This window comes from Athene noctua, chromosome 6, assembly GCF_965140245.1.
Source record: "Athene noctua chromosome 6, bAthNoc1.hap1.1, whole genome shotgun sequence".
Taxonomy (NCBI): domain Eukaryota; kingdom Metazoa; phylum Chordata; class Aves; order Strigiformes; family Strigidae; genus Athene; species Athene noctua.
In genome coordinates, this window is record NC_134042.1 from 13,618,007 (window position 1) to 13,644,347 (window position 26,341).

The window sequence follows — 26,341 nt, forward strand, 5'->3', positions numbered from 1 at the left end:
AATCACATAAGAATCTGATCACAGATTTATCGATAGCTTATTAAAATTAACAACTCTGATGTTTGACTTGTGCACGTTTCTGTCCCTGACACCAGGCCCTGAAGCAAATTAAGAGCAAGTCTATTAATAAATTCTTTCACAAAAGGGAGTCATGACCCAGACTTGCAGCTGCATTGCAAGGTGTTGATAGACACTTGTGTGAGTGACAGAAGAAAACCTTCTAAGGAGGGAGAAAATGCCACACAAATGTAGTCATGGTGGGGAAAGAAGATGAGCAGCTGAGGGAATCAGGTCAGGGAACCAGACCAGGTGGAGGGCAGCACACCAGTCACAGAGCTGCTTGTGTGCTCTAGCTAAGAATTGTACAGGAATTTCTAGCAACTGAGTGCTAATACGCTTTGAAACAGCTTACAAAGTAATGGGCTCCAAATTCACAATTTAACCATCAACACTGCAGTGTAAATTTGATCTTTGCCTCCAAAATGTATTTTACATGTAACGCACGCACACACAATCTCTCCTGCTTGCATTTTAAATACAGACAGATATGAAAGATGAAAGACACAGATTTTCAAAATCCAAATTCCTGTGTTAACAGCTCCTTCTTCTGAACTACTACTTGGAGGGACTTCTGCCTTCTCATCATATCAGTCAGGCTACCAAAGCGCACGTACGCGCTATGATGCAGACCTGTAGAGGAAGATTTTCACTAGGCAGGAATCAATAAATGATCAGACATGACAGCGCAGAGCTCTGTGTGGGCTAATTTACCCAGGTAACAAAGATAAATTAGATCATAAGGTCTCAGAGTTATCATTGCCAGACTGCTTTTGTTACAGTGCTCCCCATCTAAAAATAGTTCAGGTAGCTTTACAAGGCGTGAAAGCAAGTAGCAGAAGACATACCCGAAGACAGGCTTCTGGCTTGCAGTACCCTCCCATCAACAACAACACTTAAAAGCAGGCAGCCAGCACTGAGGAGCAGAAGGATGCCACTAGCTGAGAGCTCTGGATTTAAAATGATTGCTCTACAGTGGTATTAGTAAGGCTGAGTTAGCAAACCTCTTAATGGACACAGTTAATCCCAGTGAGAGAGGTCTGCCAGGACAGCTTAAACCAGGTCCTCAACTGGAAAAAAAGCGATACCAGCAAAAGGTCTTTTTCCAGTTGACCTGCACTGATATAAAGCGTTGGTGCTACGCCAGCCTCAGCCTTGTTCTCACTCCACTTCGACAGAGCTGTGTCACATCAGCCCAGCCCTCGCACCCGATGCTCAGCGCCTCTGACTGCTGACACACTGGCACTTGCTCACAACAAGAGATGCCAGCAGTAGTTTTACCGCAGGAGCAGCTACGCAGATTTATTTGCGCTAAACATTCCTCACCTGCCTTGGAAATCATGAGCTGCTGTGTTACCTACACACAGGCCCAGCATCGATAAACATGCTGACAGACCCAAACACACGCACCCTCCAGAACCCAGAATATACCATAACCCCAGTGCAATCCCCTCTGCTTGTTGCTTCATCTGGCTATAATTTGGCCTGCTCTAAATTAGAGACATACTGTGTGACCTGTGCCCACATCTTCTCTCCCCAAACACAACTCTGAACAAACTGCTGTTACTACGAGAGGAAACGGCAGAACAAAAAAAATTAATAATTCCACACTTTGTGTCATTCAAACCTGTACCTATTCCTCCCGTAACACCCACAGAAGACATTGCCTTGAGAGCCATTATAGAAGTATACAAGAGGCAGGAAAATTGTACCTTGCAGTCCCAGCCTCCCAGCAGCAACAGTAACAGCATTTCATAGCAGCATCAGAAGTTACCTCCTTTTACAAATCGCTAAGAACTGCGGATGTCTCAAGATGTACCTTTACACCTACAATTGATCATAAATTTACAGTTGCTTTTCAGGCTGCTCTGCCTTTGCATTACTCAGACTACTGAAGTGGCTCGTACAGCTTAGCAGTTTGGCTCTTTGCCATATAGTAGTGTTTAGACCCTGTTCCTCACGCTGTCAAAATGATTCAGCAGCAAAACAGCAAGGGAAGCAACTCTGAGCACTGCTGGAATCGGGGCTTTTGAAGATTCCTGTGTCATATCTTGTTAGGGCTGAAACATTTTTACCGCTATGCAATTCATGTGCACAGCCTTTAAATCAAAGGCAATCTTTCTGTCCTCTCCATCATATATTAGTATTTTTAATAACAACTTTTCTTCTCCGGGAAAGAGGAGGATCGATAAAATGTAGAAGGAGACTGGTGTATTTCAGCATGCGGCTATCAGGTCGCTTCACACTGCGTCCTCATTCACAAAGCGGGTTTCAAAGGCTGTCACATCAAGGTCCTCCTTGCCCTCACCAGTTATAACAGTTTCCCTGTGAAGGTGTAAATGTCACCGACTGGTGCAAGACAATAAAGTGCTCTGCAAGCTGCAGCATTTTAATGATTTTGGCACAATATTTATTTACTAGGAGATCTGACCCTGTAGTCCTCACCTACACTGGGTTCTTATGAATTTCCACAGTAATTCTGCTTGCAGAAGCATTCAATTTTTAAACCTTCTAAAGAGCTCTGGCCACAACAGATCTCTTTCACAAGATCACACAATTCCATGTTAAGTGGCAACATTATTGTCTGTGCTCTCTATTACAGATAAGGATAATTAGCATCATTGAATTCTCTAAGAAACCAACTTCAACCTGACACATTGCTACACTTTTCCCTCTTATTCTTCAGGAAAGGTGAGAACCACATGCCGTGTCTCCAGTGATGCAGTAACAGTCACGTTATCTGGAAAATGAAATAATATGACATCTGTAGCTCTCTTCCCTCCAGGAGTTCGTTGTCCTGAAAATGAAATAATTGGCTTTCCCCCCCCTTTCCCTGCTAGGCCTTTCAATCACGTAAAACGCAGGGTGCATTAGAGTGCAGCTGGCCTCACTGGAGCTCTGTACTGGTGCAGGAGTCAATCAGGGACAATTCTCCGGTGGGATTAAAGTTGCACATATAATTTCTTTTAGTCAAGGGTAACACCAGATTAATTACGATCATATATTAATTGCTGACAATTAACTTACTGCCATGCTAAACAAAGAGACAGTATTGGCAGTAACACTAGAGGTCGTATTTTAAACAGGGCTCCTTAAGCCATGTGTTAAAAGATTCTTATACTGGCAAGGAGCAACTGATTTGCCCACGACAGCTCATTCCTGCATTTAAAATTTGGGCAGACATTTATATCAGGATGAGTTTTAAATGTGCAGAGTGATTTAATTTTAACACTGAAACAATCAACAACTGTTACTATTTGTAATTAAGTAACAAGTTCAAAATAGGCAAATGATTTGTTCTTTCTTTCTTTCTTACACTTGATGGATTTCACAGGGTTGCGCATAATAATAGAAGCAGTAAAAACAACAATCAGTGTCTCTGAAATAGCAGACAGGAAACACCATTTTTAAATATAGGTAAGTCCTTCAAGTTTATTTCACAAAAAAACCCTCTGATAATGAGAAACATTTTGAAAAGCTGAAAGCTGCATTAAACAGGTACCGTTCAGTTTAAAATAACTGAATTTACTGTCAAAACACTGTAGCTTAGATCTACAAAATATGTGTCTATGAATTTTATAAGGTATTTTTGTTTCCATACTATGACAGAAGGAATTTAGTAAAATATTTTCTTTCCTTTCTTTTTCTTTTTTTCCCTCTCCAAGAATTTGAAAACCAACATTTTATCTAACTCCTTCTGCTGTAAGTATGGGTTTGGACTTGGAAAAGCTGGCGGGCTGCTTTGAAGCAGTGATGATTTCAGATGGCACAGGTGCTGAATGTGGGATGGGCTCAGAGCAGCCACGGCCCCGTATTTGGTTGTTATCCAAGCAGGAGCACAAAGCGCAGCCTTTACAAAGCCATTCTTCATGCAGTGAGGATCAGCCTCGTTCAAAGTAGCTCTCGTTTCAGAGAGCTTCGTGGTGCAACACCCGACAGCAGTGGCACAAACCAGCCAGGGCTGCTGCTTTCCATTTCCACCCAACACCACCTCAGTCTGAGGCCCAGCAGCTTCACTCGCTTCTCTCTGGAGGCCTCTCAAGGGTGAGGGTCAGTTGTTGACTGTCACCACTGACTCTGGACAAAACCCTGCCTGGTATGGCTCTCTAGAAATACACCACTGTAGAAATACATCAGCTGCTTTGTGCTCTCTGAACTGAGCCAAGTCCTTGTGAGAGTGGCAGGAGCAGCCTCAGACCTCACATTTCTGAGCAGGCACAGTTTGCCTGGGTGAATTTGCACAAAACAACCTTATAATGCATCAAAATACATTCTGGAGCTTTTAGTTTCCAAATAGGTAAAACTCAAAATTCTCTCTATGTGAAGCAAAAGCTTTTTTCCATGCCATCAACACTGTGTTCTGTTAGGTCTTAGGAAGTAATTGATGGGAAGTTTAGGGAGAAAAGTCTTAAAGTATCTTCAGAGAACAGTTTCACAAGTGATTGGAGAAACTAGAACTGTTTAAACACTTTAACAAAATATATTCCTGTAAATATCATAATTTTAACAAGACAATGTATTTCATTTGTTCTCACAAGACTTCTGTATTTGATTTTCAGTAACAACAACCGTTTCACATTTATACTGTAATATCCTCAGGGTCCCACCAGTAGGCGCTGGGTAAACACAGAGTTAGTCCTGCCTCTGAATTTCATTACACAGTAAGCTGGCTGACAGGGATGTCAGAGCAACAGTGAGGTTTCAACGAGCAGGGACGGAAAGCAAACGCTGGTTTTGCAGATGTGAGCGTGTCTGCTGGAACCCTATTTCCGAAAGTCCCAAACACCGACCGCCGCAGAGGGACCACGCCATGTGGATTTTATGGCCATCAACACTTATTACAATGCAACCAAACCTCTCCCGGGCTTACAAATATTCTTCAAATGCTTTCAAGACCACGTTCTCATTTAAAAGGCATATTGCTTCTTCCCTCGTTTCACCTTTTGCCCATTCTCCCTTCTCCTTGCCCTAAACCTCTGGGTGGCAGCTGGGAGGCTGAGCTCACCGCGCACCAGCCCTCACACAGGGGACAGGGAGAGACGACGCAGGGGCTGCCGCGGGCAGGGCCGGCAGGGCGGGCAGGGCCGGCAGGGCGGGCAGGGCCGGCAGGGCGGGCAGGGCGGACACGGCGGGCAGGGCGGACACGGCGGGCAGGGCGGACACGGCGGGCAGGGCGGACACGGCGGGCAGGGCGGACACGGCGGGCAGGGCGGACACGGCGGGCAGCCGCCCCGCGCGGCCGGGAGGTGGTGGTGTTGCCCAGGGAACGGGAGGCGGCGGCCTTGGGCCTCGGGCCGGGGCCTGGACCGCCTCGGCGGCTCCCCGGCAGCCGCGGCCACCGGCCCGCCTCGGGGTACGGCCCAACGTCCTGCCCGGGCCCTGCCCCGAAGCCCGCCGACGGCAGCTTACCGGGCGCTGGAAGCCAGCAGGCCCGCTGACGGCAAAGCAGAGGCAGCCCGCACCGGGTTTGAAAGCACGGCTCATGATCTTAAGACGTAACTAATTTGGCAGATAACGACAGTAAACACGGGCTCCAGGCGGAAAGGAGCGGGCACCGACCTCTCCCCGCCCCGGGAGAAACACGGCAGGGAGAGGGACGCCGGCTCTGCTGCCACCACTCACTGGGTACAGGATTAGTGAGACGAAACGGTCCCTGGAAATCAACACGCACGCGGTAAAATACAACAGGTCACACTATCAGGTTGTGTCTGAGAACAGGCGTGGAAAGGCGGAGGGAGGAAAAGCTTTGTTTATCTTCTGTTTATTTTTCACTTTCGCCTCAGGACCACGCGTTCGCGAGGAACAGGCTCAGATGCGAGATGCTCCTCTTTTTCCTCAATGAGTCATCTGCATCTCGCACCAACAGTCCCTGAGAAAGATGGCAAGACAGCGGCCGCGGCGCTCCCATCGCCGCACCGCCAGCCTGGGCGAGGTGCCAAGCAGAATCTGTCACCCACCCCACCCCACCCCATCCCAGTGCAGCCAGCTCGCCAGCCCACTCCCAGAATAAAGTTAGGTATGTACAGAAATATTTGTGAGACCTAGTGGGAATGCCAAGCTTTTTACTGTGCAATAGACCTTGACGTTTAGAAATGTATTTGCTTCTATTTCACTGGGGAGGTAAAGGGACATCTTTGTTTCTGTGGATCTCAAGAAATGCAAAGTCAGATAAGAGCCTGGAATCAGGTGGAGAACTCATACAGCTGAACATCTGTAATCCGAACTTCTTCTGTCCTCCCAGAGGAAAATAAACACCCAAAACTGAGTGAGTTAAAGCTACGACCTTATGGATTAAACTGAATCACAAGAAGGGAAATGTAAGCTACAAAGACACAGAATGTATTGAGAGGAATGAAAGTTTTGAAGAAAAAAGAAAGTTTTGAAAGTACTACAGTAAATTTATCTAAAGAACAGTATAACAGAAACAAGTAAAGAAAGTCAGTTCCCAAAGAGATCATGTTAAACCCAGGGGAAAAATGAGACAAAAGTAACTTCTGTCTAACAAAATGTTCTGTCACATAGAGAGACAGGCACTAAAAATGAGATAAAAATAGAGGAATCCATGACTTTGTCTCCATATACCCATACAATCCCTCCTCAGGAGCACATGTTAGAGAGTAATTTGCTGGACTGCTCACTGTATGATCCCTGCTGCAAGAACAAGCATGAAGGTGATGTTTGGAAGAAGCAGGACCAGAAATCCCACTGTACAAAAGCAAGGTAACTCAGTGACAGTTAATCATGACAACTGATTAAGTATAACGATACTCAATACATGTATTAATGTTATAAATACTACACAGATCTCAATTCAAAATACCCTTCCAAAGGCCATATAAAAAAATCACAAACGTAATCAACTCTGACATAACAAAGGCATCCCAAGTGGCCTTGTATTTTCTATGAAAATGTGCAATTACCAAGTTCCAAACCAAGAGTTACACTGGAAAAGAACCGTCTTTGGTGGGCTACTGGGAAGCCTTTTCTGGATCTGTCCTCTCAGGACTGCCAGGCTAGCTATCTCAACCACAGGAGATTCCAAAATGAAGTACAATCAAGAAATTATGCAAGCTCTTGTGCTACTTGTAAAACTCAGCTGGCATTGACGATTCTTCCCTTAGTCTCTTCCCTATCAGCTGCACGTTTTATTATCAGTATTTACTTACAAAAAGGGTGAAGGAGACAGAGTACCTATGCTTCAGCTAAAAGCAAAATACAGGCAGGAACTGTGTAAAACTTCTCCCAGATTACCCCTATGACAAAACTCCCTAGAGGGACCTTGCAGACTGTGAGGGTTACTTATTCCTTCTCCTGGCCACCTAGCATTATCAAGGAGAGTGCCAACAACAATTGCCATTTTTTGTGATGTACAAGTTTTTCCATAAGGAGTTAAATTGCAAGCCATAGATCAGTGAACACACCAGCAATTCTGAGAGGAAGTTTTGAGAAAAGCAATTCTGAGATAGAATAGTCTAGAAAGGGCCAACTTCTTTAATTCTTTCTTTCCTCCTCTGCCCTCCAGTGATGTATGTAGAATAACCCTGTGGCCATACCTCATATTCCTTGGTCAAAAACCACAAACAGAGTTTCTTCAGCCAACTGCAATCATGCCAGCACTGACTGTGCCTTCTCCTCCCTTGCTGCAGCCAGCATTTTGGGGTTTGTACCAACTGCACTGCTAATGGCACTGTCACGACTCTGCTGAAACCAGTTGAAAGCATGGCTGGTCACTATTTACAACTGTGGTATCTCATAAGCTCAGCAGATTCTGTCCACAGTGATTTATTCTGAAATAAAACTTTTCAGCCTGTTCACACTCTGATTAGCACTAGCTTATGCTGCATATACAGAAGCAAGTGCAGATGGGCCAAGCTGTACACTCTCCTTCACCAGCTCAGGTATGTTCCTCCCTTGCAGTTACGAGGATAAAAGAATCAAAGTGAGTGGAGAAAATGTACAAAAAGCAAGAGGATAAGCCTGTAAAAACCAGTCCCAAGGAATAAGTACACAGATGTTGAAAACAATGGTATGCAAAAATAAATTATGCTTGCAAAACCTAAATGGTCCAAATGCTACTCTGAAATATGTTAACATACTTTTCACTGAAGTCTACAAAGAGTCTCTGCATATGCCTGAAAGACAGTCAGAAATAAAAAAGATGAAAAAGTCTGTTTTCACTACTCACTGTATCTGGACTTCTTCATCTAGTACATGGGAGCTTGGCAGCAGGGATGTCCAACTTCAGTTCTGCTGTACATGTTGCTGTACAGCTTTGGAACGACCATGTAATGTTCCTGCAGGTCAATTATATCACTGAAAATGTGTAATGACAATATTCAGGTATCTGTCAGTGGGGTTGTAAAGATTAATGAATTGTGTTTACCTAGCACTTTGAAAACATAAAACACCATACAGCTTTATAGTGTGTTGAACAATAATACTGATTCCTGCCAATGGAGTAGCCTGCGCAGAGTCCCTCCTCTGTAAATGCTCATTTCTGGTTTTACTTGACAGACTGAAACCTGTCAATGCTTTGCAGATTTTGCTAGCATTGTGCCCAGAGCAAACTAAAGCTGGTCCCAAAGCAGGTAACTCAGAATAATGTCTCCAACTTAAGAGAAGAAATTGAAAGGGCAATATTTACATTCTCTCGCCAGCTTACTCAGAGACTTGTGCATACACTTGACATAGACTTGTGCAAACACGATCAGTCTATGACAAGGCCATGAAAACTTGAAACCAAGATCTCAGTCAAGTAACTTTATTGTTACAAAATATTACTCAGCATTTGTTAGGTACTATCTAGTACTGGGCTGGTCCCTTTTGTAGGGCCCAAAGCTACCAAGCTCATTCAACCAAGGACCATATCCTTTATTTGATCCCATTCTTGTTTAAACGGTCTCAGACAATGACCTCACACAGCTTCACTCCACGACTGTGACTACCCATGCTGCAAACTTCAAGCAAAGGCTGCCACATTATGGCTAAACCAGCAATTTGCTGCCAGGAGCTGGTCTGGTGAGAGAAGAAACTAAAGCAAGATTTGATATTTGTTTCTGAAAGTCCTGAGGGTCTTTTTTTGCATTTAAATTTGAAAACACACCGAGAAGCATGTCACAGATGTGGAGATGATAGCCTTTCAATAAAGTGCAGTGCAGCATGACAAATTATTGCCCCACTTCTTAAAGAAGTATCTCTCACAGCAATGACATCTCATCTTCCTTCAACATACCATTCCAGCATCTAACATTGCAAGCCACCACCAGCATCTCCAACTTTCCTTCTACAACCCGTTAAAAATAAAAAACTTTCTTCAAATTATATCTATAAAACTCCAGAACACTGGTCTAGACAAATGACTATGTTTCTGCCAGAGATGCTTTTGATACTGTGAGTTTTGACGCACGTCAAATTTAGACCCGGACCTTGCAAATACCTGGCTTAACAGTAACAGTTGGTCTTCTGAGGCTCCCCTAAAGATACCAGTTCTCAGTAAACAACAAGCACTTGGATTCATCAGTCAAAACCAGTACCACAGAAGCCTCCAGAAAAATACAGAAAAGGCCAACAGACTTGTGGCTTCATGAGTAGACCATAAAAAGATAAAAAACCCACAAACAATTTAAACAGCACAAGATATTTTTTAAAATGTGATTAAACTGTTCTCCTGCTCTTCCTCCAGCCCATGGGAAACAGAACTGTGGCCCCCAGTCCAGACAGGTAAACCAAGGGAGAGCAGGTTTATCCCTTGTTTGAAACAAACACAAAATGGTAAGGATGTGTTTATTTCACCACTATTTCAGATTTAAGTTTGCAGAAAACTGGCTGATTCAGGATATGCAATCAAGTCCAGGAAACAGAGCAGTGACAGCAAAGCAGAAAAGCATACACCAGGCTTACCATGGGCAACAAAAAAGCAGTTTTCAAACATTTGCAGCTGCTCAGGAGCTAGACAGTTGTTGGTAATACCCATCTGAAGCATTAATTGCAGGGATGGTCAGCTTATACCCTTCGAGCACTCATGAAGGGTTCAAGAGAGGTTCCCTTGCACAGGACCTTCTAGGTCACCCAAATCCTTGACTGCAGGAGAAAGAGTGCCTGCACCGCTGGATTGCCATCAAAGCCAGCACAGGGAGGTGGGTAGCATGGGAGGCCATGGGCACCTCCACCTGCTAATCGTTCTTCCAACTCTCACACTTCTGAGGCTTACAAACTGGGGTCAGGAAGTTGGTTGCCTCCAGTCTTTTGGCATGATCCTGTCTACCCACTCCATAGCACCAGAGCTGCCTGGTTAGCCCAGTGAACGCTTTGACCTATCACCACATGAAGCTGTCCTGGCTGGGCAATAGCTGGTTGCGTTAAGTTCTGGTATTAGGGAAGAATGTGACTACCCACATATACAGACCAGTTTGACCACCAATGAATTCCTCCCTGACAGGAGGAACCCACAACATCCCCTGCTCAAGCATATGCTAATAAAACAGCCACACTGTTGATCTGGCTTAATTGCTTTGTTAGTATTAAAATAATGTAAGAGAAGTTGACCTATAGCAACAACAAATACAGGCTTTTACTTTCTGCAGAAAGGATAATCAGTGGCTATCAGAAATGGAGATAAGTAGGTCCCCAGTTGGCTTAGATCCAACTAGATTTTCTTCCATGAAGATATCTTTCAATTTTATCATCTGGTTATTAAATGCACATTTTTGTCTTAAACCTCTTTTGAGTAATTATATGGATTATGCTGGTTTAGAATGCTCCCTTTTATGAAACTAAATTGTTGGGTATTTGTATGCTGTCTGTAATTTGGTATTCTAAAGTAGTAATTCTGAGAGCAAAACAATGCACCTCCTTGCCTACTTCTCATTTTCTTTCTAGTTGCTTGCATCCCTTTGCCTCCCTGAAAACACAAAGACATGGACATTTCCCTCGGATTATTACTGGACCATGGCAGCCTAATAACCATTCATGCTTTTGAAAACTTCCCCCAGATAGATTTGTTACATCTTTTGACTATCAAGGATGTCAACCCCAGACAAAATACCAACACAACAAAAGGTGTCCTACAGACAATCTTTCTGTATTTTTAAAAGATGCTGGACACAAGTTTCAAAAAATGCCAAAGTGACTTGGACTGTTGAATTTTCAAATGTGAGAGGCCCTCTGGAGCCTACATCCTATCAGCTTTCAACAAAGATGTATTGGCATAATAATTAGAACCATTTTTTAACATCAGATTTACTTTTTCAAAGGCACCTCAAGTGTTTTACCTAGCCACGTAAATATTGGAGGAGCCTACTTTCTGTTTCAAGCATTCAGCTCTTTCTTAAGCTAGGCATAAGTCCCAGACTAACTTCTATAATTCGTCAGGTTAATTATTTTTGCTTTACAATTAAGCAGTCAGCATTCTGTAAAACTGATTAAGATTTCTGAGAAAACATGAGCATATGTTTTTCTCTCGTTACACTTTCATGTGTGAGTACCAATTTAAAAAAAACCCCACAGTGTAAACATTTTAGATCATACATAATAAAATTAAGAGCTATGTAATTCACATCAGTCTTCCAGTACCGCAAAGATTTCTTCTAAAATGACCAATGATGCATATCAAAATTGTCCCTTAAGGGTAAATGGATAACATCTGGTATGAAAGTACTAACTAATGCAACGTTAAATGGACAAAGCACTCTGTAGCTCACCTACTTGATTAATTGTAAGCCACACACTTTAGACTTTGGTGGATGTTTGGGGTTTTTGTACATTCCAGGTATATCTATAAATCTAAAATAAACCAAACAAACCAAACAAGTTTTGCATCAAAATTTCACCATTCAGCATGATCCCAAACAAGCATAAAAGGCTAAAGCTGTCTGTGTGACTTAAGCACAGTCCATAGACAAGAAGAGAAAACAGGTTATGGCAAGTGGCAAACAAGGTTAGTACAAGTTGAGCATGTCCAGGTGGGATGTGTTGGGATAAAGACAGGAGAATCACTTCCTTGAACTACAGTAGGAAAAGATAAAACCTTCAAGCATACCTACACACTAGGGGTGAGATGTCCTGGCTGCTGGAGGTAACCACTGCAGGATGAGTGCACCCAGAGCAGTGGATTCTCCCTGGCACTAGCAGTACCTTCAGCTGCAGCAGCATGGCCTCAGCCAGCCTCTTCATCTTCGATTAGGTAACTGAGACCTTTACTTGTCTGGAATAGAGTATTTCAGCTGGAAGGGAATGACAACAATCACCTAGCCCGACTATCACCTGTTATATTAGTCAGGTTAGAAGCAAAGGACTGCTTTAAATACAGACATGTTAACCTAAATGTTCTTTCAGTCAAATACTAAAATCCAGCCCTACAAGAATACACTTTTGTGTCTGTCACACACACAAGGTAAAAAGTACATTATGTGTACATTTACAGGATTTTACATATGCCAATGTAAAATGCTGAAAAAAAATATAATCACAGAATCTCAGAATAGTTTGGGTTGGAAGGGACCTTAAAGATCATCCAGTTCCCACTCCCTGGCAGGGACAGGGACACCTTCCACTAGCCCAGGTTGCCCAAAACCCCGTCCAACCTGGCCTTGAGCACTGCCAGGGAGGGGGCAGCCACAGCTGCTCTGGGCAACCTGTGCCAGTGTCTCACCACCCTCACAATCATTTCACCATATTCCAAACTATTTTCTAGCAAGCTTTATGAATCTTTACAATGAGGTAAAAATTTTGTTCTGCATTTCTGAAAAATGAAAACACCATCAAATCCAAACAGAACGGCAAAACATCTGTGTCCTCCACCAAGTCCCTCTCAGCAGACAGCTGGAGCCTGAGGAATATACCACCACAGTATTGCTTTTTTTCTTATATACTACCCTAGATATTCACTACAGGATCGATAGCCAGACAGTATATTGGTGAGCACTGGTTTGACTTGGAGTGGGAATTCTTACTACGTCCCTCAGAGCCTACCTTTTGCAGTTCATAACTGCTAACTTGCTCCATGTTAGTTAAGACGCTCACCTCAGAGAAATCTTCTGTGTGCTCATGTCATTAGGTGTGGTCAGTCCCTCCAGCAGCTGCAGGTTATGAGAAAAAAGGCAGAAGCAGGAGGGAAGGGACATGACTGAAAAGGACATGCTTTATCTTCAGTCCCCCACAGCACCTACAGGGAGCTTGCAAAGGTATCATCTGCACCATAATGGTTCCAAGGGCAGCTGCTTGCATGGGTGTCCACAGCAGCCTGGCTTCACTGGAAGCTACCCTTTTAGAAAACTATTATCCCAACACCAGCAGAGATCCTGCAAGGTCTCCGTCATGACTGTCCTGCAGAAACCCACCTCAGAACAAAGCACTTGCAGTGAATTCCCTAAAGAGATACAGTGCAGCCCCTCTAGACCCCAAAGCCCCTGCAGCAAGTTGTCACCCAAAATACGGTATTGCACATTATCATCACTACTACAGCCCTACCTGGCAGCTTTGATTATTTGCAGAGAGTAGGTTGTATATTATCATATCACCCCCACAACATAGCATGAAATTACCATCTTCAACACCAAAAGCTTAACCTATAAAGCTCAATAATAAAAAAAGATAAACTTATGTGACAAAAAACCACAACTGCCATTCATGTTAATGTGCAAGTCTATACAGGTTTTCACCAGAGGTAGGACAGCAGAATTCAACAATACTTCTCCAGAAATAAAGTTTGCTATGCAATGGGACAAGACAGGATGTACTCTGTGAGTGACTCCCTCCCTTAGCAAAGAGAGGCAGAAACAGGCTCAGAGATTCAGTCAGGCTGAGCAGGCACTGCCAAGTGACACAGCTGAGCAGATGCTACCTTCCTTTAATTTAGTAAAAGCCAGCAAGGTGGCTCAGCAGACCCATGCAGACATGACGCAAACCAGCTGCGGGTTTTACCTCTCATTGTAGCAGCATATTAATCCATCTCTCTTAGTACCAGCTGCGAATGACACCCCTCCTCTTCTACAGGGCAAACCTCCAGCTCTGTATTAATGATCACTGTTACCCAGAGGTAGCCTGAAGTGAAAATCTGTAATTGCAGGTGACCATAACAATCAAGATGTGGTGGCTTTTCAGCCTTTCCTTTCCCCCCCCCCCCCGGTCCCTTTTCTATGTGCTGTCTTGCCAAACATTAGAGCACATCTGCTCTAATCCCCGAGAAATGTGGACTATTTTAATCTGACTCTGCCCAGGATCCTGCTTGCCGTGTCTGCATCATTCTCATAGCAAGGAAAGGAATGGTCTTGTACCTAGGTCCTCTCTTCTTCATTGGTGAGTTACAGTGGCTAATACGGGTTTTTATCCTTTAAAAATGAGAGGCACTCGAAACACGCAAAGGCTTTCTGAAAGCACCACTTTGATAATTGTAAATGTCCCTGGTATACAGGTTGGCAGAGGCTGCTCCAAGCACAAGAAGTGGCAGAGAAGAAAGTGTGAAGCTGGGAGAAGAAAGAGGACACCAGAAGGTGGTGGGGGGATAATGGTACCAAGTGCAGAATTAAATGATTGTGGGCTTGAACAAACCATGCTGGATGAGGCTGCATGCAACCTGCCATTTGGAGGAGGCACCACACACACAAATGAAAAAAGAGCAGATGGGGACTAAAGGGTGAACTAGGAGGAGGAGCAGCATTTCTTCATTTTAAAAAAGAAGCTTTTTTTTAAAAAAAGCTGCTATTAAGGCTCCTACTGCAGTACACAGATGCAAACCTCTAAAAAACTACCCCTAAAATAGGCAACCCCTCTTCCATGAACAAACTAGTCCAGGCATCCCAGGAAAGAGGAGTGGGTGGTGACAAAACCAGATGTCTTTTTTTAAGATCTTTTTGTTTGACAGCATGGGCCCTACAGAGTGAACACTACTTGAAAAACAGTAGTCACAGACCGACAAATCTCCAGCCTGACACCACACATGAAAAGCTTTTTTTCTTAGTCTGGTACTCTACACCCCAGCGTGACTTTTCCAGCGCTCTCACAATCTGCTCCTATAGTGTTGGTACTATTTTAATTCACATAATGTGAATCTCTGTTTCAGAAAATGCTTCATGGCCTGAGAATATTTCAAAGAAAATTCACACAACACATCCCTGAATCTGTCCAAATTGGTAACAAATCCTTTGCCTGCTGAAAAGAGGTAATAAAAGGGAATTTAATCTTGAAATTTCTGGATTAAACAGTTGACAGGCAAGTGCTAGAAGAACTGGTGTCACAGAGGACAGCTGTTTCCAGAGCTGTGCCTAAATTGATAGTCTAGACATTATGAATGAGAGCTTGGCAGAGCTCAAGAAACTTGTCACAGCAGAGGTGGGTATCCAAATTTTAATGATTCAATTAAAGAATGCTAAGGCTGATGGAAAACAGTGAGCTGTTTCTACCTCTGTGTCCCTATGACTGCCCTCACGCTACCATGGGCGTAATTACGTAAAATGCACAATCCTTAATGGAAGGTGGAATTATTTAAGGAAAACAGCTGGCAAATTTAGAGCTAAGTAGGAGCACAGAAACGTCAATGCTGAACCATGAGTATGTCAAACATGACCCAGATACCTAATTAGAAGATATGCTCAAATCTAACGTGCACAGGGCTCAAGAAACAGGCTGACTGAATACAGTAGAGAGGTATGTTCTTGAGCTTTATTGCCCTGATTGCATTAGACTGTTCTGTCTCCTCACTTTTCACTAGCTTTAATGTCACAACCCTTACAAATTTGCCAGGAAAGGGGAGGGGAGAGCAGCATTACAGAATAATGATGCAAAGAGCCTCATCTGTGAGCTTTGAGGGGGGTGTCCAAGGCTGCCAGAGAGCTTCTCCCAGCTCCCAGAGGTGGGAGCTCAAGGCTTTGTGTCTGTCCCCAGCTGACCCCCTCTGAGCCAGCACCCGGCCATGGGGACTGAGGAGATGGGTAACCCTTCTGCCTCGAGTACCTCAGCCTAATGAGCCCCTGCATTCCCAGAAAGTACCTGAGGAAAGAAAACCGGGGAATGTGGACAAATCTGCAAAACCTGAACACCATGGTTTGTTTATGTTCACACACAGAACAAGCATCTGCAGCCAAGTCCCAAGCCACCAAAAGGATTAACAATATAAGATAACATAACACATTAATTAAGAATGGCTCTATGAAAGCTAACTATAATCAGGCAAAATATTATTTTCTTAAAATGCAGCACTCTGCAAGAAGAAAGCTCTGTCTACATTTATTTTAATTTTTCCCTATGCTATTTTCCACCAGGGCAGAGAAATATATTCCTTTGTGTTTTTAAATAAAAGTATCCAAATACAGAGGAATACACTCACGGATGTCTGCTCAGCTGTCCTGTACAAAAATCAGGGGAATCTACAGAGATCTTCAGTTATCTGAATGAGAGTGGCCCCATGGGACAGCCCATACAAGTTAGTGGGGAAGAACAGTCTTCAAAGAAAGCTTGTAACGTGTTGTGCTCTCTTATTGTAGTCAAGAGATGAAATTAGGTGTGTAGACTAAGTACGTTTCTTAACTTGATGCTCAAGGACCCTTGCTGACAACAGGAGCAAAAAGCTGAATAGGGAACAAATGAGCAGTAAGTCATTGACGGAGACAGTGCTGAGATATGCAGACATACTACGAAAAAAGCAGAAACTCATTAATTTGCTTATGTATCATGGATAAGAAAAAAAAAAGGTAACAGAGTGACTACCAGACCCCTTCTTGATGGGCGTTGGGGATTTGCACCCAGTAGGCAAATGGGTAACATGAGCTGTCAGGTGTGGTGCTCCACCTCTGAGGGGGAAGGTGGTTGTGGAGCAGGATCAGGGAGGTTACCTTACCTCTGTACTTGGCACTAGCTTAACTTTCCGTTAATGGAAAACTTCAGATAGTTCCGGTGCTCACTGTTCAAAATGGTTGTTAAAACTTGGGAAAGGGTCCAGGGGAGAAGCACAAGAGGAATTAAAGGCCTGGGAAAAGCACTTTGTAGTCAGATATGCTTTCAGGGACACAATTTATTAAAACCTTCACAAAATGAAGCAACTGTTTCACTGCAGTGACTAAGTAGCTTTTTGGGGAGAACAGCTGTCTTAATTATCAGCCACAACACCAGCTTCAATACCAGAAGGTGATTCTGACAAAGTCAGACCAGAAACAAGGAATAACTTTGGGGCATATTACTACATTAAGGGTGACAGTAACTTTTTTAAAGGTTACAGTAGATTTTTTTATGCCGGGTATTTTTAAAATTGGATACCTTCCTGTAAGATGTACAGTTGCAAAGAGGATTTGAGGTGGGAAAGCTGTATGTAGGCAGACTGCACCAAAGGACCACCACAACCTCTTGCTGCATGGGTCAGCATGTTGGGCAACGGTCTCCATCCTCCTCTGCCCACCCACGGTCAGCCCTCTCCTCCCAGGAACATGCACTACCCTTACAGTTCAAGGACTCACAACAAGATTTGTGAGCCTTTACACCTGTGCTATTTATTGCTGGGGACACACAGCTGCAGTGTCTAAGCTGATCACTGTCAGCTCCCACAGGGCACAACATGGTGCCCAGGCACACCATGGTGCCCAGGCACACCAAAACTGTGACAAAGCAAGTTTCTGAAAGCAGTAAACAAAGGGGCACTGACAAGCTCATTTTGAAAGGCTTTTTGCTGGGTTTTTGGTTGGGTTTTTCTAACAGTTTCAAGTTGTGTCTTTTCAATTTCTAGGCATGTGTCATCTCCAAGTACATCTTACAGCTCTCTAAGAAAGCCACTCACTGTGTCAAGGACCCGACACTCTTTGGAGCTCTAAAATTCTACTTAAAAAACCAAATCTGTAATGCAATATCCATGTAGCAATGACGTAAATAATGAATAAATGATGCTACAATGCAAAACTATGAATTCTGTTTTAAAATATCTAGTCTTCTGACTCTTATGTTTTCTACTTGACAAAAGAAATAAACTGATGAACACACCACCGTCCAATTCATTAGTTTCAGCAACCACAGCCCTGAATAGCCTTGTGATTGAAATTTTATCTGAATACAGTAACCTTTATTTCTCTTCTATGACTACTACTGTTCCCATAGAAAGCTCACCTGTTATTGTGTCTCCAGTAGGAGAAAAAAATTAGACACCATTCAACAAAATAACACTGGACATTTGGCAAATATCTCATTTGCTAAAACGTGTGGTTTTCAGTCAAAAATTCAGGAAATAGGACTGAAATTTAAGCAATATTTAGGGCAAAGGTAAAATATCAAAAAATAAATTGTTCACTCAAGTGAATTTGACCATGATTTTGGCATCAATCACTAAACAACCAAGTTTCCAGAAAAACCAAACCTAAAGACCATGAGGAAAAAAAAAAAAGATGCGATCCTAGTCCTATCCACAATAAAAATAGGTAAAAAAATCACAGGATAAGACTTTCTATGCAATACAACACAAAACCCCACAATAGTTAGATGTAAAACCTTCCATTGCTACAGACATACATTACTGTTCTTGTCAGTCTATGTTATGTTCTTTTTTTTTAAATGTGAATATAATTAGCTTTTTACATTAATCAACTTCTCCAAGTTTCTTGCATGTTTTATAACTCATTTCTGGGTAAGAGTTAATCTGCAATCCTGACCATACTGTGGAAGTATCTGCACTGAGAAAATTCTTATTGTGCAAGTGACCTTGTAATGGAGCAGAATCCTGAGACTCTCTTCTTGCAAAGCATGCAGCCATCAAATAGAATTAACTGAATGAAGACCTAATTGCTTAGTTTTATTTCTCTGCAGGACCAAAATATAATTTTCTTCTCTGCATGTGGTAGTGAATCATACATCAAAAATATCCAAGCTCATCAATTCACACCATACTCAAAACAAATCCATGGGAAACCAGCATGCAATTTTGAGAGATTTATCCCCACAGAAAAAAAAAAGTTAAAGAAAACATGCAAATGTGTATTATTTATAATGATGGATATGTAAGGAAAGCCTGAGAGCTTTTTCATTTTCCTGTTTGCCATTTCTGATGGAAGCCGTATCTATGGCACTCTCGGGCGCTATGTAGTGCAAATACATAACAGACCAAAGAGCTGAGTATTCCTAATGCAACAGACAGAATAAACCAAGTTATTCATCAACTGTTCAGGTAACACAGCATGTCTCCCCTAGCACTATGTCAACCCCCTTCAGCTACAGCATCTCCTAGAGACGTACGCTAACTGTCCCCAGTGTGGCTTTTAGCAACAGTGATTTCTGACTGGTACACTATTTATGGCTTGTAAAAAAAGCTGTGGCACCCTGTAATTCTTTCTACTATTTAAAGTGAAAAAACAAAACCAAGCCTTCCTTTTCACCCCGCCCCCAAGAGTTACATTAATGGTAACTTCAGTTTTGTAACTGGAATATGTCATGCATAGAACCCACCATTCACCTATCAGACCCAAGGTATGTGTAAAAGAATAGAAAACGATTAATGAGACTGGATTTACAGTTACTAAGATTAACTTCTGCATTTCATTAGAGGAACACATTGATTAAAGTCAGGAAATTTAAACTCCAGGATAAAATGTTGTGTTTTGCAATATAAGCCCTTTAATTAAAATGCAAGTAAGAATCTGCTCAATAAGTAATACCGTGAAAATAAATTACTTTAACTAAAGCAGCCAAAGAACGACAGATAAGAATGAACAGAATATATGCACAGAATAACGAGGCAGATGTATTCACCAAATAATGAGAGGGATCTATTTTTCTAATGGCTGGAATATCATCAAATTAAAGCAACAGATCCAAAGAAAGGGTTGTCAAATTACACTCAAAGATTTGTTCTTTCACATTGTTATTGATTACCATTGGGCACATATATTGCTGCTTTTGCAGCACCTCAAGGTAAAACCAGTTTGTCTAAGGCTCAGAACTGCACACACGCCTCAGTGGGTATGTGGCTTCTCAGGCACAGCGGGAGCAAAGTTGCTCTGCTGTGTATTTGATGCTTAGCAGCCCACAGGAATGCTGGAGGCAGGGCAGAAACAAAGCAAGAGGTGTGAAAAAACAAAACTCTGTTGGTAGAGCCTTCACCACCCAACTCCCAGGTTGCTATGAAGTGGAGACAGGAGAGGTGAAGTATTGCAGCTCGAGTGCAGTCTGCTCAACATGCACACACAAAAATCAAAGCCACGCAGTACTTATAATTAATCTCTGCTCTTTTGCTGTGTCATTCAGATCAACAAACTTTGGTAATAATGTGGCGCTTTTAAAGATAGCAAGATGAATGCAGAAAAGCATTAATCATTCATTCCTATGAATTTCTACAGGCATTGAAATATTGTTGACTTTACTTTTTAATGCTTTATTCATTAGCCACAATATTCCATCAGCTAAATACTGTGTTTCAGAATAAAACTGCAGTCAGCAACAAGAATGCTCTTAATATGTAATGGTTTTTGTTATTGTGGCTGAATTAGCAATTCATCTAAACACTGGAGTTCAGCAGGTAATTTATCATCAAATCTGTCTCTATTCCAGCTTTTAGTCTCTACTGAAAGACTGAAAAGGCCTAAAAGCAATTCTTGAAAAAAAAAAAAAAAAATTAAACCATTTTTAATAGACATGTTTTGTTCAAGGCTCATAGCTTTCATTTGATGCCTTCCAGCACAGTAATTTTTATGCTCATATTCTTCAGCAAGAGAAATTATAATTTTGTGTTGTTCTAACTTCTGCCCAGGCGGATGAAAGGTCTTCTTTGTTTCATCTTCCCTTTTGAAAACATCTCTGGTGACTAGGAAGCGCAGACAAGTCACTGCAGAAAGATAAAGCTGGACCATTTGCTGATTTTGGAGATTTTTCATTTTATTTTTATTGCACATAGGAATATCCATACTACCACGATGATAATTTAAGCTTCCAATTATTTAAGATTCTGATCTTCCCTTGACAGATGCACAAGTTCAAATCCAGCAAGGACAAGGAGGATCAGGATGGACCTTCACAATTCTAATGTAAGGAAGTTAAATGCCTCATAATATTGAAGGCTTTTAGATAGCACTTGAGAGGCCCTTTTGTTGACTGAAAGCCTCAGGATGTGTTTCGTAAGCACTGTCAGTGGCCTAAGCCAAATTTTAGTGTGCCCACTGCTGTGATGTGCTTTTCCTCTAGCGTTTTCTACTTCAGGTATGAGTGCTGTCATATGACAGTGCATGATTAAGTAAAACGTCTAATTTTGGTAATTTTAAAAGTGATGCTTAATTTCATTTAGTCATTTAGGATTTATCACATAATGTGTCCACACATTATTAAGGGATGCCTAAGCTTCATGTGATGTACAAGCACACTCATGCAGAGATGAGTGGTGCAGATGTGAACAGAGAACTACGAACGAGACACATGGAAGTGGCATCAACAGCCAGCTCTGAAATCTATCCTTCCCCTCAAGGCTCAGAGTAGCTGTGGAGTCACACATACCGCAGTATTTGGGCTGGGTCATGCCACACAGCTAGGGAGGATCGCTGCTGTGGAACGAGACGCACACAAAACACCCCACACAAACCACACCTGAGCTGGGAGAGCACAGTACAAACCGAGCGTGGCTTGCGATGGAGATGAAGCTGCGTGAACTGAACTATAGCTTGGCTGCAGCAGAGGGCAGTGACACACAAATGCTAGCAGCCCTCATTCTGCATAGCACCTACAAATGCAGAAGCCCATCCTTGTTTTATTTCTAGCATAAAACACTTAGCACTCTTAGGCTTAATTCTTAAGAAAAACTGCATGCTCCTTATGTGTATTTAAGCGGATGTATTTGCATAGAGATATATATTGAACATTCACTGTTTAAAATACTAATTCTGAGTGCTTTCTCTTATTTCTTTGACAACCATATCCTAATTCAATTGATCTTACTATCCCTCTTGTCCTCTGGAAATCAAATCCTTTAAACTTTTGCTTCACTTGCATCTTGAAAACAGGCAAAGAATTGCTACCCTTCAGAGCACTGAGTTTTGTCTTTCCCTCCTCCATGCTTCTCACCCTGTGAAAGGTAGGAAGCTGGATGCAGTTAAGAGAAAAAGGTACGGAGCCGTGGATGAAGACAGCATAACTCTTTGGCTTCTTAACTGGGTTAATTTGTCTCTGGCAAGGGAATAGAGAGCTTAAGAGAAAGCTACAGGAAAAAAATATGCAAGGCATGCGCTACTCTTGTAATAGCTGACTTGTCTAATGCTACGCGATTCACAGCAGCTTTGAAATACTAGATTAAAAGGTCTAACAACCTTCTTATTGAGGGATGGATGGATTACATTTCCACTGGGTGTAATTTTAAGAATTGATGCATAAAAGAAGAAAATCTAAGTTGTGATGAAGAAGCCCAGTCTTGACTTGAATTAGTTTAAATGCAGCTTGCTCAGAGCAATTGATTTTTGATGAGAAATAAATGGATTTGTATGCTCAACCTGTGTTAGCAAGCTAGTTTCCACCACACAATCGCACAACTGTCAAATGTACTGTGTGGCATCTGCTGTACATAAATGAGGAAAACCATCAGAAAGTATACAGTACTACATATGTGTATATATAAGTATATGTCAATTTTGACCTATGAGCATATTTCTTTGTACCATTTACAAATCAGTAAACACCCAAACTTAGTCTGGATACTGATTTAAGTTTTAGCAAAGCTTTAATTGTCTTGTTTTGCTTGTTTTAACTAAACAGGGCCATTCATATTAATTGATTGAACTTGGTTTAAATCTAATAACTTGGCCTGAAACAGTCAGTAGCACATTTCAAGTCTCCTGTTTCTCAAAGCAAAACTGCAGAGGGAAGACAAAATTTTTTTTAAAAAAAAAAAAGATCTACCTGGGCTAGAAGTTCAGACCCATACACTCGTTTTGACATGTTTCAGCTGTTCGAGTTCAGCGACTGGTGCTGTCCCAGATCTAGGCATGAGTGGTCTAGATCTAGAATAAACTACCCAAATATTCCAGGAAATCTGTATCAGGCTCAGTCCTCCAGTTAAAACCCTGTGGGCAGGTGATGCAAGCAGCTGGACAGACAGTCCAGGGGAAGTCAAATCCATTTGCAGCCAGCTTATGGAGTCTTTTGGTCCCAATTAAAGTAGTTTCTGCAAGGCACCAAGGCAAGTTCTACCCCTGAAAAAAAGCATTAAGAAAGTGAACGTTGTGGCAAAGCACTCGGCCTCACACCCTGCTCTCTGGGTCCTGCTAGGTAATGGGTGCTAGCTCTCATCAGCATCGCCAGTCCTGGTCCTGCTCCCCACACCAAAATCTCTTTCTTTGTACAGTTCCTCCGAACAGGGTCCTTTCAAACCCTAGAGACAAGGAACTCGCTCTTCTCCCTTGTGCCTCTGGCTGCCACATCTGGATGGGAGATGTGTTTGAGCTCCTCTGAAGAGGAAGGGCAATGAATACCCTCACACTGGCATCACGGGAGCTCGTTTTGCAACGGGTGTACGAAGTCCTCCAGCAGAACTTGTCTGTCCTGAACTATGCCTTCAGGTAATGCTATCAATAATGAAGTCTCACTTTCCCAACACCGTGGGATTTCCATACTCCAGCCAAATGCATTTTCTTAGAGCAAGTGACATTCTGATGTGTTCTGGGACAACTCTATAGGCATTTGCCAAGACACATGCTGGCTCCTTCAGACAGAGACACACGGCAGTTTAAACTTGGTTTAGATCATGAGTCTCGAGTAACGACAGGCCATCTGGCACTTTTCAGTAACACTGGCACTTTCTGCTCAGAGAAGTCCGGGACTTAAATAAGACAGACGTGGCAGGTCAGGAGTGAAATGCATTGGCAGGGCTGCATGTGCGAAGCTTGCATGGCAGCGCTTAACCTCAGCCAGTACAGCCGGGACATCACCCATCAATCTGTTCACAGCCACGCAGGCAGCTCTGGGAGCAGAATGAGAAGACAAGCAAGTGTCAGGGTGAGGGTCAGGAGCAACGTGTGAGCGAGGTGCCAGCCAGGGGACTGCGGCTGGAAGGAGGAGGTATCACTCAAAACGGAGCTGTGGCGACAGGCCTGGTTGGAGTCTGGGGGTTATGGCTCAGCATGAAGCTGTATCAAAACCTGTTGGGAGAAGGGCAGAACGGTGCAAGGCTTGCAGACTGCACGCCTCCCTCGGGCTGCAGTAGCAGCATCCAAGGAGTCCCTTGGGATGCTGGTACAGAGGATCAGACAGTAATATAGGACCAGGAGAAATCTGGAATGAGGTTGGGGGCGGGGGGCAGATTGCAAAGTATGAAGGAGGCTTTTTGCACTGGAAAGCTCAGCTGTTGCAGCACTGGCTTCTTTTGGCAACGTTGTATAGGACCAAGTCTGAATCACTGGGAGAAGAAAGTATACACATTTGGTCCTCCTACCAAACAGGAGGTTAGTTTTAAGATGCAGTTGTACAGAAATCAAAAAGATCAGAAAGCCAGTTTTGTCCCTGGTTACTATAATGAGATATTCTTACAACAGTCTGATGACTGGGAAAATAGATAATTGCTGATTTTATTTCATTTACAGAAACAAAATCATTACTGAAGAAAATGTTTTTCTCTCTAAAAAAGAAATGTGCAACTCCATTTATTGCAGCAACTGCCATCATGTGCCTTGGTTGATGACCCAGTCTGGGCATGGTCCACAGCACTTCCCAATACCCGCCCTCAGTCAGTTCTTCATTCCACACTCTAAACTTACCTTTGGACAATGTCAGATATGTGCACACAGATGCCACACAGACTTTCATCTTACTTTCATTCTCTGTGGCTTGCCCATAAAAAGTGAAGACTTAACCAAGAAGATAACAGTGTGATGTGTCCTCCTTTGACTGACCTACTTTGAGCTGAAAGTCAGGGAAGAGGATACACAAATCTAATGCAGATTAAAACGTGCCTTTGGCACAGCATCCCCACACAGACTCATCGTACATTCAAAAAAAATGTTTTTACATCCTTTTCCCAGATTCCTGTTGTCGAGAGAGGACCATTAATGATAACTCCCTGAGGCTCCTTCTCCTTGTGTTACACAATGCCTCATTCACAACTTGGGCATCAAGACTGATGAAAGCAAAACAGAGATGAGTGGTTCTTTCTCTGGTATTCAAACTTCAAATCAAACACCCACTTTGCTGTACTATAAACAGAGCTGCCTGTTTAGAGCACCAAGGCACTGCTGTAATGTTTCTTTTTCTTTAAGATTTTACATTTCTCCTGTGAGAAGCAATTACAATAGAAGTGTCAAGAAAAAATAAACCCTTGTTAATCACAGTCACTGTGAGGCTGCCAAGTAAATCACATCTCAGTGTTGTTCTATTTTTCAGGTAGAAATAAAAGGTGTGTGAGAATGTCAGAGTCTATAAATTAAGTTCTTCCTGAGAGGGGGGTCCAAAGTTTTTGAAAATACAAGCTCCTCTCTTGTGTTCATGACATTGAGTGGAATTATGCAAGCACTAAACTTGACTACCCATTGATCATAAGAATAATTCAGGTTGGAAGGATTCTCTGGAGGTTGTCTAGTCTAACCTCCAACCAAAGCAAGGCCAAATGCACAGTTAGGTCAGACTGCTCAGTTCAGCTGGGCTCAGGGGCTTCTGAACAGCTCCAAAAAGCTGGTTCTACATCCTCTCCAGGCCACTGGGCCCATGCTCAGCTGCTCCGACCATAAGCAACTTTCTTCCTAAATCTAGTTGGGACTTCTTTTCCTGCAACCTGTGCACACTGTTATACTTCCACCATGCACTCCTGAGAAAAGGTCTGACCCTGTCTTCTCTAGAATCTCTTACTCCTTTCAGCTTTCCTTTCTCCAGACTGAACAAATCCAGTGTCCTCAGCTTCCGCTCAAACACAGGGGCTCCTGCCTCTTCAAGTGCTCCAGCTATTTACTCACCTATCACAAGTCCTGAAATCATACATAAATTTATTCTGGTTTTGGTCTATGCATCTGAAAGGAGAAATGAGAAATGGAGAAAACTCTGGGCCCTCATCTGAGCCATTGTTTTCCCATACTTTTCAAACTCAGAGGCTTCATGCACTGCCCAGTGCATCACAAGGGAGCTGCCTTCAAATCACCTGAAGGGAATGATGCTGATCTTGTACCCCTCCAAATCTGCGAATTTTCTGTGATCTATGGGAAAAGGTTTTGTTTTTATTTTATCTTAATCTTTTCACTATTCCCTGTGCCGTGAAAAAACAGCCATTTCAAGGTGATGCAATTGCAGCTGCTGTTCCAGAACAGCAGAGTGCAAGGGGGCATCTTCCATTGTGCCAGGGAGCTGCCAAACAGGGTGG

At 42.8% G+C, this 26,341-nt stretch overlaps 1 protein-coding gene across 6 annotated transcripts in view; it reads right to left on the reverse strand.

Annotated features, from left to right (window-relative positions):
* RGS6 (regulator of G protein signaling 6) overlaps positions 1-26,341 on the reverse strand; it is a 289,933-nt gene that overhangs the window by 84,137 nt on the left and 179,455 nt on the right. The window contains exon 1 of one of the 6 annotated variants that reach the window (XM_074909647.1): positions 8,243-8,336. The exons of the other annotated variants lie outside the window; for them this stretch is intronic. Coding sequence (XP_074765748.1) covers positions 8,243-8,261 — 19 coding nt within the window. The 5' untranslated portion in view covers positions 8,262-8,336. Of the gene's footprint in view, positions 1-8,242; positions 8,337-26,341 lie in introns of those variants that run through there. 6 annotated transcript variants of the gene reach the window in all.